This window comes from Pyrus communis, chromosome 4 (genome assembly GCF_963583255.1).
Source record: "Pyrus communis chromosome 4, drPyrComm1.1, whole genome shotgun sequence".
Taxonomy (NCBI): Eukaryota; Viridiplantae; Streptophyta; class Magnoliopsida; order Rosales; family Rosaceae; genus Pyrus; species Pyrus communis.
This window is the reverse complement of record NC_084806.1, coordinates 28,482,720-28,499,622: the sequence shown is the minus strand read 5'-3', so window position 1 is coordinate 28,499,622 and position 16,903 is coordinate 28,482,720. Positions and strand designations below refer to the sequence as shown.

The window sequence follows — 16,903 nt, the reverse complement described above, 5'->3', positions numbered from 1 at the left end:
TGCTTTTTAGGCATGGCTTGCCACTCCTGCTTTTTAGGTGCTGCTCTGCCCGTGGATTTGATCTCTTCTGGAAGGGCTTCGGGTACCATGTCTTCATCCATGCAGAACTTGGCGTCTGCAAAGTGTGATTCGGCTTCTGTGAATGGCTTGGTGTCACATTGGATCACCTTCACTCATTCTCGGTAAAATTTTAGGCATTGGTGAAGGGTGGACGGCACTACCCCATTTGCGTGGATCCAAGGTCTTCCTAAGAGCAAGCTGTAGGAAGTTCTTGCATCAATCACGTGGAATATCGTGCTTGATTTGAGCTCACCAATGGCCATCTCTACTCGGATCATGCCCATCGCCCTTTGTCCTCCTTGGTTAAAACCCTGGATTAGCAGACGGCTCAAGGATAGTTCATTCACCTTGATGCCGATTATGGTCATTGTTGATTTTGGCATGATGTTTATGGCCGACCCACCATCCACAAGCATGCGGTTGACTTTGTATTCCCTTACGTACCCGGAGACGAAGAGAGGACGGTTGTGAGGCTTTGATCCCAACAGTAGGTCTTCGTCAGTGAAGTTAATTGCGTCATGGGTGGCACAATATGTGGCACATTCATGTGGCTAAAGCTTCAAGCCTTCGTCGTTACTTTCTTGCACTTCGTGGTCGCCGGGACCTGCCAAGACTGCTGCCAGTGCTCTTCGCATTTTTTTTGGCAACGGTAGCGCTTCCCCGATGCTAAAGTGTGTTGGCAGACCCTCTTCAGGTGTGAGGGTCTTTTCTACCTCAGTCGCGATAGCTTTGCCTTTTGAGGGCTCTTCTATTTCTACCTCAACCATGTGACAGGCCACGGTAGTGCATTGTTGGAAAAAGTCATTCGGGAAGTACTCATGCAAGGAAACGGGAATGCGTTGTTCTGCTCCATAGGTTCCCCAGCATATATTGTTTTATCATGCTTTATGTTTCTTTTAGGCTTCGCATTGTTGCGGCCGTGGTGATTTCTTCTTTGTTCCACCTTTGGCTGTATGACTCATGGTCTTGGTTTCCTTGTCTTTTTGTAGGTTACCAATATCCATCCTTCTTCATTATCAGCATGTGCATCTTAGTCGCTTCCCTCCAGTGATGGTTGTGTAGGAGGTGCCGTGCAGCTTGAGCATTCACGGAAATGGTCAAGTGTCGCTTGGAGAAGCACAGGATTAAACGATCCAAACGCAATTGTAGTGGTATGCGTTGCGGCCGTGTCCTCAAGGTCGAGCTCAATTTGCCCTTGTTGTGCCAACTTCATGATGAGTTCTTTAAGAACGAAGCACTTGCCAACAGGATGGCTCACAATAAGATGGTACTTGCAGTACCTAGGATTGTTTGTGTGATTCATTTCTTCAGGACGCTTACATTCGGGTAGCTCAATCACCTTTTTTTCCAGCAAGTCATCTAACATGGCAGCTATGTCAGAGTCAGGAAAAGGGTACGTTTTCTGTTCCAACTTTCTCAAGGTGCTCTTGTATCTGTCTTGGGTGCGAGAAGGCTCACTTGTCTTTATCTCCTTCGCTTTCTTCTTGGAGGAGATCTTGATGGGTGCTGAGGAGGTCTTGATGGGGGTAGTGTTGACGGTGAAAGCTTCTTTAGCGGGCTTCTTCCCGGTCTTGTCTACATTTGGGGCGAATACTTTATCCTTCTTGAAGTTAGTAATCGGCTCTTTTTTCCCGTGATTAGCGATACTCAGCTCCATGTCGTGGGAACGAGTTGCTAGCTCTTCGAATGTTCTTGGTTTTATGCTTTGGAGGATGTAATGTAACCCCCAGTGCATACCTTAAACGCACATCTCAATGGCAGAGGTTTCAGAAAGCCGATCTTTGCAATCTAGACTTAAGGAGCGCCATCTATTAATGTAGTCGACGACAGGTTCATCTTTCCACTGTTTCGTACTGGTCAGCTCTAGCATGCTTACCGTACGGCGAGTGCTGTAGAAGCGGTTGAGGAATTCCCTTTCTAGCTGGTCCCAACTGTTGATAGACTCGGGTTCGAGGTCGGTGTACCAGTCAAAAGCATTACTTTTCAGCAAACGCACGAATTGTTTGACGAGGTAGTCCCCCTCTGTCCCAACATTGTTGCAAGTTTCAATGAAATGGGCGACATGTTGCTTCGAGTTGCCTTTTCCATCGAACTGCATAAATTTTAGGGGTTGATAACCCTTTGGCATCTTCAGAGCATCAATCTTCTTGGAATAAGGCTTTGAGTACAGTACGGAGTCATGTGAGCTTCCTTCATACTGTGTCTTGATAGTGCTTGCAATCATCTCCTGTAGCTGCTGGATCGAGAGAGATCCCATGAACGTTGTTGCTTGGTCTAGCTTCAGCTTCTCTTCGACTTTCTCCGATGGAGGCTCTTCTTCTTCGTCGACTTCTTTCTTTACTAAGCCAACATTTGGGTCGACTTTCACGTCGGGCCGCGCATCTAGTTGGTTGACAAGTGCGGCAATCTTCAAGTCCTTCTCTTCCACAGTCCGTGTGAGCTTTACGATTGCTTCATTCATCTGAGCTAACTACTCCTTGATTGAAGTTGCTCCAGTGGTCATGACTTGCATGGTTGTACTGCTTCTCGAATCAGCGTCGGAGAGTAGGGACTCTGAGTATTTCCTCGGGCTCTCTCCTCTTAACGCCCTTAATGAGGCTAGGGTGATCACAGGCTCGTGCCTCAGGTGCTCTTGTTCTTTTGACAGAGTTAATGCAGGGGTGGAAGCTGCGGCAAAAAGAGCTCTTGCTTTACTTCGGGTTGTGATGCCCGAAATATCACCACTTACGGCATTGATGTTCTGGTTCTTCACTTTGATTGCGGGAACAGCTTGATCTTTTCTTGAAGCCATTTGCGTTTTTCGATGATTTGAGGATAGAGATGAGAGGTAGAGATGTCCCACTGGGCGTGCCAAGTTTGTAAACACGAAAAATTCCTGAAACAAGAAACAAGAATACGTGTACAAAAATAATATTTTTGTATTAATGATTTTTAGGGTTACAATCTCTTTGTAATTTGATCCTCTGATTCTATCTTCGTAGGGTGTAGGTTTGTGGATGAGTTGTTGATCCAAAGGGCCGTCGGGGCTTGATCTAGGGATGAACAGTTGATGAATGGATCTTCCAGGGGCGTTGGGCTTGATCTTGAAGAATGGGTGTATAGGTTTGTTGAGATTGTTGATCCAAATGGCCGTTGGGGCTTGATCTTAGGATGAACGGATGATGAATGATGAACACTTTCTTCAAGGGGCCGTCGGGGCTTGATCTTGAGTCGGTGGAAGTTCTTCAAGGGCCATTGGGGCTTGACCTTAAAGGAGGATTTGACGAAGAAAGAAGAGTGCTTTCTTGATCCTTCGGGATTTTCTTGAGAGCTTTAGAGTTTCAAGGCTTCAAGGTTTTAGTGTAGGTTTCTAAAATTCCTTCCTTTTTTCTCTTGATGGAGAAGCTTATTTATAGGCTTTGAGAGTGAATCACCACCATCCATTTTTTTTGTGAAGTGAGTGGATGCTGTAGGTGAAGTAAATGGAGTTGGTAGGTGAAGTAAGTGTGTGAGGTTGGTGAAGTAAGTGTGTGAGGTTGGTGAAGTAAGTGGAAGTTGTAGGTGAAATGAGTGTGTGATGTAGGTGAAATAAGTGTGTGAGGTTGGTGAAGTAAGTGGAAGTTGTAGGTGAAATGAGTGTGTGATGTAGGTGAAATAAATAAATGTTGTAATTTTAATACATTGGTTAACATTTATTTCACTGAAATTTCGATGTCTACAAAGACGCAGAACCAACTCAGAAGAAGACAAGTGATAAACCACTCAAGAACAAAAGCAAGCAAGGAGACAGACGTAGGGACCAATCCCCAGCAAAAAGAGGCACAACACCCAAGATGTACACCAAGTTCTTAGTCCCGATCAACCAGATCCTTTGCAACCTCAAGGACAAGCCATGGTTCAAGCCACCACCACCCATAAGGGACGATACCTCTAAGATGAACCAGACCAAGTACTGTGCATTCCACAGAGGCTCTAAGCACACAACCAATGACTGCACCACATGGAAGAGGTACCTTGAGCAGCTCGTGAAAGAAGGCAAATGCGACCGGTATATCGACAGACCAGTTGCCCGACCAAGGCGCAAAGTAGACACTGATGCCGAACCCTTAACCAAGACAATTCGAATCAACGAAATATTTGCTGAATCCGAGCTTCTGGGGGCCACTAATAACTCAAGAAAAAGGAAAATCTAATAGGTAAGATCGTTCTATCAGGTTCAAACCATAGATGATGTACTTAGACCGATCACCGACTTCACTAAGCAAGACGCTGAGGGAGTAGACTTTCCCCACGATGACACCCTGGTGATCTCTGTACAACTGGCCCACGCCATCGTTAACAGAATCATGGTGGACAACGACATCTCAGTCAACATCCTATAATTGTCAGTCATCCAAAAGATGGGCCTACAAAGCATGATCCAACGCAAAGCAGAGGCCTTGACCAGATTCAACGAACTCAGCTTAACTGCCATTGGCACTATCACACGACGTTACCAGCCCACCGTGCCATATCCCGGTATGGGGATGACCATTTCCCGGGCCCGCTCCACCACCGTAGCACGATATTGTCCTCTTTGGAGCCCGACCACGCCCTCACGGTTTTGTTTCTGGGAACTCACGAGCAACTTCCCAGTGGGTCACCCATCATGGGATTGCTCTAGCCCCCTTCTTGCTTAACTTCGGAGTTCCTACGGAACCTAAAGCCAATGAGTTCCCAAAAGGCCTCGTGCTAGGTAGGGATGGGAATATACATTTAAGGATCACTCCTCTGGGCGATGTGGGATGTTACAAACCACCCCCCTTAGGGGCCCGATGTCCTCGTCAGCACACACGCGGCCAGGGTTAAGCTCTGATACCAAATTGTCATATCCCGGCCCGAGGGGGACCATTTCCCGAGCCTGCTCCACCACCATAGCACGATATTGTCCACTTTGGGCCCCGACCGCGCCCTTACGATTTTGTTTCTGGGAACTCATGAGCAACTTCCCAATGGGTCACCCATCATGGGATTGCTCTAGCCCCCTTCTTGCTTAACTTCGGAGTTCCTACGGAACCCGAAGCCAGTGAGCTCCCAAAAGGCCTTGTGCTAGGTAGGGATGGGAATATACATTTAAGGATCACTCCCCTGGGCGATGTGGGATGTTACACACCAATTATCTCATCGTAAACCTTAATGATCGTCAGCGATTCATCTCCCCATAACGGGATATTAGGTCGACCCTGGCTATGAAGATCGGAGATGTAACCTCGATTGAGTACAAAAAAATTCGATTTCGCATCTCGGGAAAAGTAGTCGGAGAGATCAAAGGTGACCAGGCCATGTCCAGGCGATGCACTGTACAAGTTCTGAAGGAGTCGAAGAAGAAGTTTTTCGCCCCAGCAATAGCAGTTGAAGTACAGAAGGACGATTCTACCTCCACCAAATAGCAATCACAGTAGATAAGTTAGGAAGATGGTGTCAAGGTCGATAATGCATGGCAGATGAATCAGGATGAAAACCCGAAAATGACGCCGAGCACATCTTCCTTGACCCCAAGTAACGGTCAAACCATGCCAAATGCACATCTAAAGAAGATCTGAGCGATCTTGGATAAGAAGTCCCCCACTACTCTAAGGAAGATCCCAGGTTTGACCCGACAAGGAGTTACACTCAACCGATTCCTTTTGCAACCTACCAACCAATGCAATCTAAGCCAGAAGCAGCGGAGGATCTATGCATCTATATAGCGGAATCTGAAACAGCAATAAGCTCTACCCTCATACGAGAAGAGCTGAAGGCTCGACCACATGTATTCCACAGTTAAAAAGTTTTCCTCTATCAGGAAACCAGATAATTGAAAATCAGAACTTTGATTTTGACGCTAGTTGTTGCAACGTGGAAGCTCAAGCGGAACCTTCAGACGTACGCAATCATTGTTATGATACAATATTCCGCACAGCCCAGATGCACAACGTTAAAGACAAAAAACTAGCTGACATTCCGACACGCGCAGAAACTAAGCCTAGAAACGCCCAAGAGGTAACCGAGCATACCATTGCCATACCAGCCCTACCTGCAAGAGATTTTCGACATTTGTACGTCGATGGATCATCCAACTACCAAGAATCGGAGGCAGGCCTAATTCTTACAACTCCAAATTGTTCGATGCTCGAGTAAGTGATCACTCTAATCTTCAAGGTATCAAACAATGAAGTAGAGTATGAAGCCCTATTAGCAGGTCTCCGATTGGCAAAAGACCTAACGGTGAAAAAACTCGCAATCTATTCTGATTCCCATCTAATTACCATCTAAACTTCAAGGGAGTATGCAGCAAAGCATCCAAGGATGGCCCGATACCTCGAAAAGGTATGAGAGCAGCTAGCGATGTTCTAGGCGTATACACTCATTCAGGTTCCACGAGCAGAAAATGCCCACGTAGACGCACTAGCAAGCCTAGGCTATGTGCTAAACCATCAGTTCAAGCGTTTCATCCCAATCGAGTACTTGGAAAAGCCAAGCATAGATAAGGAACCATCAGTCAAGGTGGCGCAGATCAGCGCAACCCCTAGTTGGCAAGATCCCATCATTGACTACATAGTCAATAGAACACTCCCTATAGACAGACTGGAATCTAGGAAACTCTAGATAAAGGCAGCATGCTACTATATATGGAACGACATGCTCGTCCGAAGATCCTTTTCAAGACTACACCTCCACTGCTTATCATCTCCCGACGGCATGAAAATTCTTAGCTCAATCCATGAAGGCGTTTATGGAAACCACTTAGGAGGCCGCTCCTTGGCGCAAAAAGCTCATAATGCTGGTTATTACTGGCCAACCATGCATTAAGACACCAAAGAAGTATGTACAAAGGTGCGGCAGCTACTAGCGCTTCAAGCCGTGCCCACACTACCTGCCAGCGAACTCCACCCGCAAATAAGCCTTTGGCCATTCATGCAATGGGCGATTGACCTGGTAGGACCAATGCCGCCTATTACTGAGGGCAGAGGCATAATGATCGTAGTGACCGACTACTTCACAAAATAGATCGAAGCCAAACTCATGACTACAACTACCCAGACGAACATAAAGCGCTTCACATGGATGAACATCATCTGCCACTTCGGGATCCCACACTCCATCGTCACCGACAATGATCTGCAGTTTGTGGGCAAAGACTTAGCGAAGTTCTTTGAAAAATATGGCATCTAGCAACACGTGTCCATGCCCAGATATTTGCAGGGCAACAGGCAGGCCGAGGTATCCAACAAGACCATCATCGACTGCCTTAAGAAGACCCTCTTAGATAAAATGGCCAAGTGGCCAGACGAGGTCTCTAGTGTTCTATGGGCATATCGCACTACCAAAAAACAAGCAACCGGCGAAACTCCATTCTCCCTGGTGTATGGTTACAAGGTGATCATTCCTTCTAAAGCCCTGATGCCAAGCATCACCACCGTACTGCCGAATTTCAAGCAAAACGAGAAAAAGATGGCCACCAATTTAGACCTGGCAGAGGAAGAGCGCGAAAAGGTTATCACCCGCATTGCGGCCTATCAACAACAGCTCCTCTCCAACTACAACAAGAGGGAAAAAATCAGGCAGTTCTAGCCAGGAAACTTAGTCCTCAGAAAAGCCTTCATCACCACTCGATGGGAAGGCTCCAAAAAGATGGCTCTTATCTGGGAAGGTCCATACAAAATCAGCTGAGTAGGCAAAAGAGGCAGTTACACCTTCACCACTATGAGCGACAAAGAAATTGACAAGCAATAGAATGCCTACAACATGAGAAAGCACTACGCGTAACCTCCCACCATTCCTTGGACCCCGTTCAAGATGAAAAAGGTTCGAAGACTCAAGCAGCTCGACGAACAAGACCTTGCATGCCAAGAATTATCAGTTGTTATGTCATTATTACCTATGAGCAAAGTTAATAAAAGCCCCTATTTTTAATGAATGTTGAAGGAATTATTCACAAGCCTGGGCCAAATGCATAAATAAACTGACCAACCCTGTGACAAGCAGAAGACACTCATTGCCCTGCAAACATGGCGTAAACTCTCTAGTGCGAGAAGGTAAACTAATTCCCCCGACACCTATCTGGGTAAGCTCTCCAAACAGAAGATGCCTGCTGCCCTACAGACATGGCGTAAGCTCTCCAGCGTGATAGGGTAAACTAATTCCTCAACCACCCTTGTAACAAGCAGAAGATGCCATCTGCCCGTTTAAACATAACATGTGGTCTCCAATATGAGAGGCTAAACTAATCCAGAATATCCAGACGTAGATGGGTGGTACGACAACTTAGTTGCCCCTGAATACAGAGACTACCTGAACTGGACGAATCCCAAAATTGGCCACGATAGTCCTTCTCCTAGAATAGATTTAGCCAACTGAAGGATTCAATTCTGCGGGATCTCGGGTCTCTAACTAGAAGAGACGCTAAGTGCAGGACCCCTGCCCATGAAAGAGTTTGCGTGACAAGATGGTACATCGTTGACACACAATTCTTCATGAAGTGGCTTGGTTTCAAAGTGTTGCAATACTAGTTAAGCAACCTACAGAATCAAGTTGCGACTCAGAAGAATGTGGCCTCTGAGGCGCGATTCCACCTACACCTCACCCCTAAAACAAGTCCGAGAGCTAGGGACAATGCCTAAAATGGTTACGCAAGTTGTCTGCTTCTATAAGTAAGATGCCCGGCTGACAACACAACAACTAGTAACCCAAGGCAATCCGTAAGTCGAGACTTACACCTTCTATGACTATGACGACTCGCCTACTTACCTAAAAGCAGCGCTTGCAGCCGATAGTCTACGATTTAAGTTTTGCTGGAACAAAGTCGAGGCACGACTATAGCAGCTACGCGGACCTCCTCTGCTTCCCACGAGAAGCACAAGTTCCGCCAATGACTCTATAAGTCAAAAACTTCGCAACACACCCCGGGAGGGCATAGGCTCAAAAAGCCACTTGAAAGTCGGAATACAACCATAGTGGCCATGCAAACTCCTCTGCTTTCTACGCGAAGTACGTGTTCGCCCACTGGTCTTATAGGTTAAAAATTTCACAATACGCCCCAGGAGGGCTAAAGCTCACGAAGCTATCCAATGCCAAGATTCACAACTATAGTAGCTACGCGAACTTACCTACTTCCTTCGGAGGCAACGAGTTTGGCCGCCAGCTCTATAAGTTAAAAGTCTCGCATTTTTCCTCTTGCAGGTAATTCTCTATAAGCATCAAAGCCAAAACTGAAGCCTAAAGTGACCACGCGAGTCAACTGCTCCATCGAAGTAGCCAACTCAACTGCCCGTCCTACGACAAAGTTTTGCAAGTCACCTCCAGCAGGCAAGGCTCCTGAAGCCCAAAAAGTCGAAGCTAAGACCTAAGCGGCAACAAAGGATCGACTGCTTCACTGATAGCACGGCGACTTCGCAAAGACCTAAGCGGTGACTTCGTAAATAGCACGACAAAATAGAAGGATAAGGCAAAAAAAAAAAAAAAAAAAAAAAAAAAAAAAAAAAAGGAAAGTTGTTTATTAAATTTCTAGCAAATTGATAAACCAGCTCGAAGGCTAACAAAGTTCAAATAAAGCAGAACAAAAAGGAAAAGAAGAAAACTCCTAAGTCTAAGCAAAAAGACTACTCATTGGCAGCTTATGCAACCACTAGTTCTTCGACTGCCACGCCTTTAGCAGCCGCACCGCTCCTAGCAGCTAAAGCTTCTATCAATTCATCCTCAGCCGCCCCTGCCTGGACTGCCTAACCCTTAGCTACTCCACCAAAAGCAGCTTCAAACGAGAAATCAAGCAAATCAATTGGAGAAATGGAAAAAGTCTCGAAGTCCTTTTCGAAAAACTCATAATCTAACGACTTGCCTTGAAGATCGTCTACATATCCAAGCTTGTAGAAATCAGCCTGACAAGAAGCAAACACCATTTCGTGACCAGCTTTCTCATTCTTCAGCTGCACATTCTCCTCAACAAGCCTAGTGTGAGCACCCTGCAACTTATCCAGCTTCTTTTTCAGGTTCTCGCTAGCAAACAGCACACCTTGCAAATCAACTTCCTTAGATTCAAGCTTACTGACAACCTCTTTGAGACAAGACACTTCAACATGCATGAAGATAAGCTTATCATCCTTGGAAAAACAAGCAGATCATAGTTTGGAATTGACAAGCTCATGGTCCTCAACCACTGAAGAAACACGACAGGATTCATTCCCTGCAGCTTCCAATATTGCCTGAGTTGCACTAAGCCTAGCATTAAAATAGGCGTCATCCTGATGAGTGATCTTCAGTTGTAAAGAAGTGGGGGCAGAAACATCAAACCCCTTCAAAATGGCGAGTTCAGATTCGAGCTTATCGATCTTTTCAGCAGCCGAGTGAAGCTAAGCCACTAATGCCATTTCAGCCTCCTTAGAACACTTAACAGCATCTTGATCAATGCACATAGACTCAACTGCCAGGATCAAAGTCTTATGCATTGTAGGAATCAGGGAGGACACTTCACAAAGGAGTCTGAGCGAATGACAACTTTCCCAACATTGTCAACGAATTTGGCGTATGCATCGACGTCCTCAAGCAAGTCAACCTTCAGCTTTGGGAAACTCTTCAGCCTCAAACTTGGTGGATTTCTCACAACTGCCCATGCGAGCAGATTTCCCCTTCTCAGCAGACGAGCCAGTCACGGCAAAAGGAGGAACAAGTTCAAGCGCCAGCTTAGCAACAAAATTCACCTTCCCGTTTTTCATAATGGGGAGCCTCTCAGAAGCAGAACCAGACTTAGCTCCCGACAGACGCTTCGATACAAACCCGGACATCGAAGGCGTCACCGAACCCTTCCGCTGGGCAAGTCACTTGGCAATGAATACGGTCACCTTCAAAGCAGCAGGTTTCATAGGCTCAGACTAAACTGTCTTCTTCGCCCCCTTAGGGGAAGTTAGATCAATGACAAGCTTCTCAACAACAGCAAAAAAAGTTCTTGGCTTCTTCTCAGCCGAAGGCTCACAAACAGGTGAGGAAGACCTCTTCTTTCCACCCTCATTGGCAGCAGGCTCTACAACAACGATTAGACGAGCCAACACCTCGTCCTTTATCTGATTTATCTCTTCCTTGGAAGGCAGGCCACATTTCTTCTAACGAAGAGGGCTGAGTAGCCAACACTACTCACGATACTCAGCAGGAATGCCCAAGGCGATGTGGACTTTCTTCATATTTGCCGAAGTCCTTGGAGTTGTGCCAAACACCGAATCTACGCAAAGTAAGAAAGACGATCAATAAATTGAAGTCATGGAGCAACTCAACAAAAAATTCAAGCAAGACAAGAATGAAGCAGTTCACTTACTATTGATAAGGTTAGTCGAGACACGCAGCTCAAAAGAAAAGTCAGGCTCCCACTCTCCGCTCACATCCAAGGTATCTCTCGCCCACTTATGATCACCTTTGCTAAAAGCATCGTGCAGCCTATGGCAAGATCTCAGTTGTCCCACACCTTCCTTATGGCTGATCTTAAAGAAGTACTAATACTCATTCATGGTCAAGTCAAGATCGAAGAATCTGCTCAAGTTCGAGAATCCCACCATCGCACGAACTGCATTGAGGGAGCACTGAGCAGGCGTGCATTTCATGGAGTATATCACCTCCTGGAAAATCCTAACACGAAGTAGTACAGATGAAATTTGATAGCTTTCTTCCTAGCAAAGGCACCCTCGCCACATGGTTCATGGCTGCTATCATCTTTCACCCGCTTGACGCGAACCCCCGACAGAACTGCATGTTTGTACACCTCAAGAATATCCCGAAACAACTCATTAGAATTGATCTTGACATGTGTAGCCTTGAAGTAACCCACCTTGCCGGAATAACCACCCTGACGGTCTAAAGGTGGAAGATATTCGTCACTTTTGCAGTCAGAGAAAGACATTTCAAAGTCTTTGCAAAAAGTACAAAGGAAAATATTTAGAAGGCAACTCGAGAAAAGAGAATAAAATAAAATAAAAAAAATAAAAAAAAACCCACGAACCGCAGAGCCCAGCGCTAGGCCCTATGACCCAGCTCGCAAGTGCTCACTCTCTCTCCTACATGCGGCCCGCACCGCTAAGCCCAACATAGAGGAGGCTCGCGCCTCTCTTCCTCGTGCGCCAAGCGTTCCAGCTAGGCCCAGGGCCCCACAGCCCTATTTCTTTCATGTAGGCTGACCCAACGCGAGGAAGGCCTATGCATCATCTCCCATTTTCCCCTTTTCACTCATGCGCTAGGCGTCCCAAGAGACAAGGCTGGGCCACACGGCCTTGGTCACCTAAACCTGATAGCCAACCCAAGCCGGGCTCTCCCTCTTTCCCGCCTCTCTACTAAACGGGCCCTTGCCCAGCAGCCTACAAGGTCCAGCCCGTGCCAACCTTTCAGCACCGCCCTTCCCTTTCATCCCAAGCCGAGTAGAGCTCAGCGCCCCAACGCATTGACCCTTATGTCGCACCACCAAGCTGCACTATGGCCTCCCTGCCATGCGTTTCTCACCTCCTCAGCCCCCGCCGAGCTAATTTTTCAAGTCCGAAAACTTCCAAAAAATTCAAGAAGAAGAAAATGCAAATTTTCTTACCTTGGTGCGGTATGGAGAAGGAAAAGAACAACCAGAGACAACTCTTTGCAATGGCAAGAAACGAAGAATGCTAGGGTAAGGGGAATAAAAATTTCCTCTGGCTTCTCTTCCCTGTTGGAATAATAATTGTTCTCTTAATTTATTTAATCCCCTGCCTAAGTCAGAATTAAATAGGTATTGAAGGCAATTGGTTTCCTTTTCCTGGAAGAAGTCTATCTCCAAATCAATAAAGCAGATCAAGTTCAAATTGGGAAACAATTCTACAAGCATAAGCAGGTTGGGATTCCTACACCTACTATCCTTTTCCTACGTGTAGCACAGTAGGTGTGGGGGGCATTTGTGGAGCCTAAAATAATCCCAAAAATTTTAGTGACGACATATGGACTTTTATTCAAGAAAGACAAGATTGCCCTCAGTAAATAGGCAGGCTTCTCAGATCTCCCATGCACAGCTCACATCTATGGAGGTCTCAGTAGCTGAATGCAACTACCCACAACTCATCTACCCTTGGCAAATAATTAAAGATAAGGATTAATTACCCAAATCCTATCTTTAATACATTCCTAATTGAAGATTGACTCCAATCAAGTAAGTAATCCGAATTTAAATAAATTAAGGATAATTATACCATTATCTCAAGATATTATTTCCTATTTAATATCTTAGGAATATTTAGAGAATATCTCTCCATTAAACAAGATGGTCGGCCCTATCCCTATTAAAAAGTCCTAAACACTTTATTCTCTCAGAGAAACTAACTTAGGCACTGGAGATTCGTTGACCTAACCCCCCCCCCCCAACCTTGTGGGCGTGTGAGGCTTAGGTCTTTGATCAAAGGTGTTGATTGTTTTGCAGGTGCATTTTCATCAAGGTTGAAGATGGCAAAAATTTGCATCGACAAACCAGCATAAGTTGAAAAAGAATATTTGGTCGCAAATGACCTGACTGTTAAAAGTAAATTGATAAGAATTTACCATGGGTACTGATAGAAGCAGAAGACTGTTCATGAAGATTTATCTATTACCAAAGAATTAGTGAAACACATGAGTAAAAACAAATTTCTAACTACCCAAGTCTTTATACAACTAAAAAAGTTGGGAACATTTAATCATCACCTAGAAGAAGAATTCATTTGGTACTTTGATTCAAACCTCGCTTAAATCTTCAACTCTTCTTATTATTTCAAACATCTCCAAACCACCCGGTGTTTCAAGAAACATCAAGCCCAATAAATCCTACTCACACAACAAAAATTAATAAATATAAAAACTGAAATTTGTTCAAATCAACACAAAAAACCAAAAACTTATAGGAGCTTCCTTCTGAGAATCTCAAACTCTAGCCATTTCAAAAAAAAAAGTTCTTTGCATTTCCTCAAATACGTGCTAAACTCTCTCTTACTGCTCAAAATCCAAATGAGTACTTAATATATACAAAACTACATTTAAGTTAAGGCTATATTGCACTAAATGACATTCAAAACCACAATACACCAAAATAAAGATGAATTCAACACCTTGAATGTGTAAAATTCATATCTATTACCAAAAGCAAATACAATGCAACGAAAGAGCTGTTCGATTTAGCTCCATTTAGTATGTCCAAAAGCTTGAAAAACAGCTTAGAAGCACAATTCCAAATATTACCAAAAGCAAGCAACTTTGGGGTAAAGAGCCTACTTTCCCAAACAGAGCTTTAAGTTCATGCCACATGATTCGAATCAATTTATCACTAATCTAAGCTCTAAAATGGTAAAAGAGGAAATATACCTATCACCCTGTTCACTGTGATATGTGAAATCCAAAGTTCCACAACGTGACCCTCTGTATAGCTGGGAAACTTCCGGTGACGAACACCCTGAGAAGGTTTAAAGTAGCAGCAGATTGGTAATAGGCTCTCATCAGTCTCTGAAGATCTGGAGTACCATAAACTTAATCACTACCAAAAACTATACAAATATTTAAATAAAATATAACTACTCTCTCAATTTTGATGAGAAATATCTACCACACCACTAAATATTTCTCAATTACCTCTAGCTTCACTATCTATGTTGTATAAAACTCGGCAATAATAAAACAGCCCAAAAAACCCTAACAGACCTAAATAATTGATATATGTTTTCACTTACCAAAAAGTTGCAATTTACTAAATTTCAGAATCCTTGACAAACTGCAATCATGACCAGTGAAGACATGATCAACTCAGATGGGTCAACAACAAATTCATGGGGACTTTGCAATATGCATTAGACCCGGCAAATTCTGACACGACACGAAAATAACGGGTTTCGGATCAACACGATAATTAATCAGGTGACTCATTAAGAACCCATTAATAACGGGTATACACGCGGGTAACACGTGGGTAACCCGTTTCGACCGGTTAAGAAAAAAAATTATTATTTTAAAATTTAATTGCTAAAAGATTTATTATAAAATACAATAACCGTATTAATATAAACAATGTATTCTATATTAAAAATATAGTTTTGTATTATTATTCTATATAAGTTAAAAAAAATAAAAAAATAAAAAGTTTTAGTCATTACTTATTTTTATTATGAGAGTTCATTATTATCATTACTAGGATAAATTTTACTTAACATGTTGTTGTCCAAAATTAAAATAAACTAGTATAGTATTTGTATAGGCAAGAACTAAGAAGACATACATACAAGTATGAAAAATATGAAAAAATATATAAACACTCGTGATTCATCATTATTCCTCCACGAGTAGATAATGGTTACACTTACATTATCGCTTAGATTTTTAAAATGCTTCAAACCCTCATGAATAACGTTTTTTATTTGAGGGAAAAATTAATAAAATTAATAATAATTATTGTAGAAGTGTAAAAAAATGTAAAAAATATATATACAATCACTCATGGTGACAAGCTTTACATCTTTCATGAAGGGGTCAGCTTCGAAATCCAACACTATAATCGATAAACATTAAATTTATATTTAACTGTCGATTGTCATTTACGCTTCATTCTTCTTACTAAATTTCATTTTTTGAATTTTTTTTTTTTTAAAACATGATCATCTGGCGGATGTAAGAAGATGAACGGTTCAAATCTTTGATATCAAGTTTCGATATTTACGGTTAATTGAAATATGAGTTGATGTCATATTGTGACAGCCCATCCCGAATTATTTTTAATGTTAGTGTGAAAAGATGATTTTACCCCTGGACGTTAATTAGCGTTTTAGGCTGTTGTTTGAATTGTTTTTGTTTGTGGGCTGCCATCTGGACCACACACTACACACACACACCTGTGGACCTTTCTCTCTCCCTTCTCTCTCGGATTTTCTTCCCTTTCCTATGCAAGTGTACGGACAACTTCGAAGCCAACTTTCCACGCACGGATTGAAGGTTTGAAGGTTAGTTTTGGACTCCTTGCAAGCCCAGGAACTTATCCACACCATTTTTAGGATGTGAAACCCTCGAAAACCCGAGAACCCCGATTTGGTGCACTATTCACGCACACGTGATCGTGAGGTTTTTAGATGTTTATAAGGTTCTAGGGAGCTTTAGGACGTCCTCACGAAGCTTGGGGAGTAATTTTGAAGTGTTTTGGACGTCGGGAAGCTCGAGTTCATCGAGTTACAGGTTTGGCCGGATTATCGAGGTTTCTCCGACGAGATTCTGTTGGTTTTGGGTCCCCAAAGTGGTAAGGTTTTGTTCTACTCGTTGTAAGCTTCATTTTGGTAAAATTTAATGGAATTTGGTTGAGAAATGAAGAAGATATTGAAGTTTGAAGTTTTTCCAGAAACCGACGAAATTTTGAGTTGCAGACGGCAGCGTTGATGGAGGGGGATGGTGGCAACCGGCGAGGGTCATCAGAGAAGGAGGAGAATATTTCGTTAGAGTTAACGAAATATTCTAACGACGTCAAGTAAGGGCCGTTAAGTTCCGTTACGGTTTTAAAGGAATATTTCCTAACGGTGTTAGGGTTTCTACACGCATGCCAGGTTCGTGAGGAATATTTCCTAACGGTGTTAGGGTTTCTACACGGTGTTAGGGTTTTAAAGGAATATTTCCTAACGGTGTTAGGGTTTCAAACACCTCATTTGAGCAATGTATAAAAAGTTATTACTTAAGGTTGGTTATGTGCGTTAAATTGACGGTTTTATAGTCGTTACGTCCAGTGTGCTTGGTGAAGATTTTGTGGAGGAATCACTCAGTGGAGGAGGCTACTTAGGAGACGGAAGACCGAATGAGAGATTTGTACCCTGCTTGTTTTATGATTACTAGTGGTTTGTTTTGTTGTGTAATT

General features: G+C 43.7%; 1 protein-coding gene across 1 annotated transcript; it reads left to right on the top strand.

Moving 5' to 3' along the window:
• Window positions 1-7,245: 7,245 nt before the first annotated feature.
• On the top strand, window positions 7,246-7,632 carry LOC137732944 (uncharacterized). The gene has a single exon (XM_068472181.1). The coding sequence runs from the start codon at window positions 7,246-7,248 to the stop codon at window positions 7,630-7,632; it is 387 nt and encodes a 128-aa protein (XP_068328282.1).
• The last annotated feature ends 9,271 nt before the right edge of the window (window positions 7,633-16,903 follow it).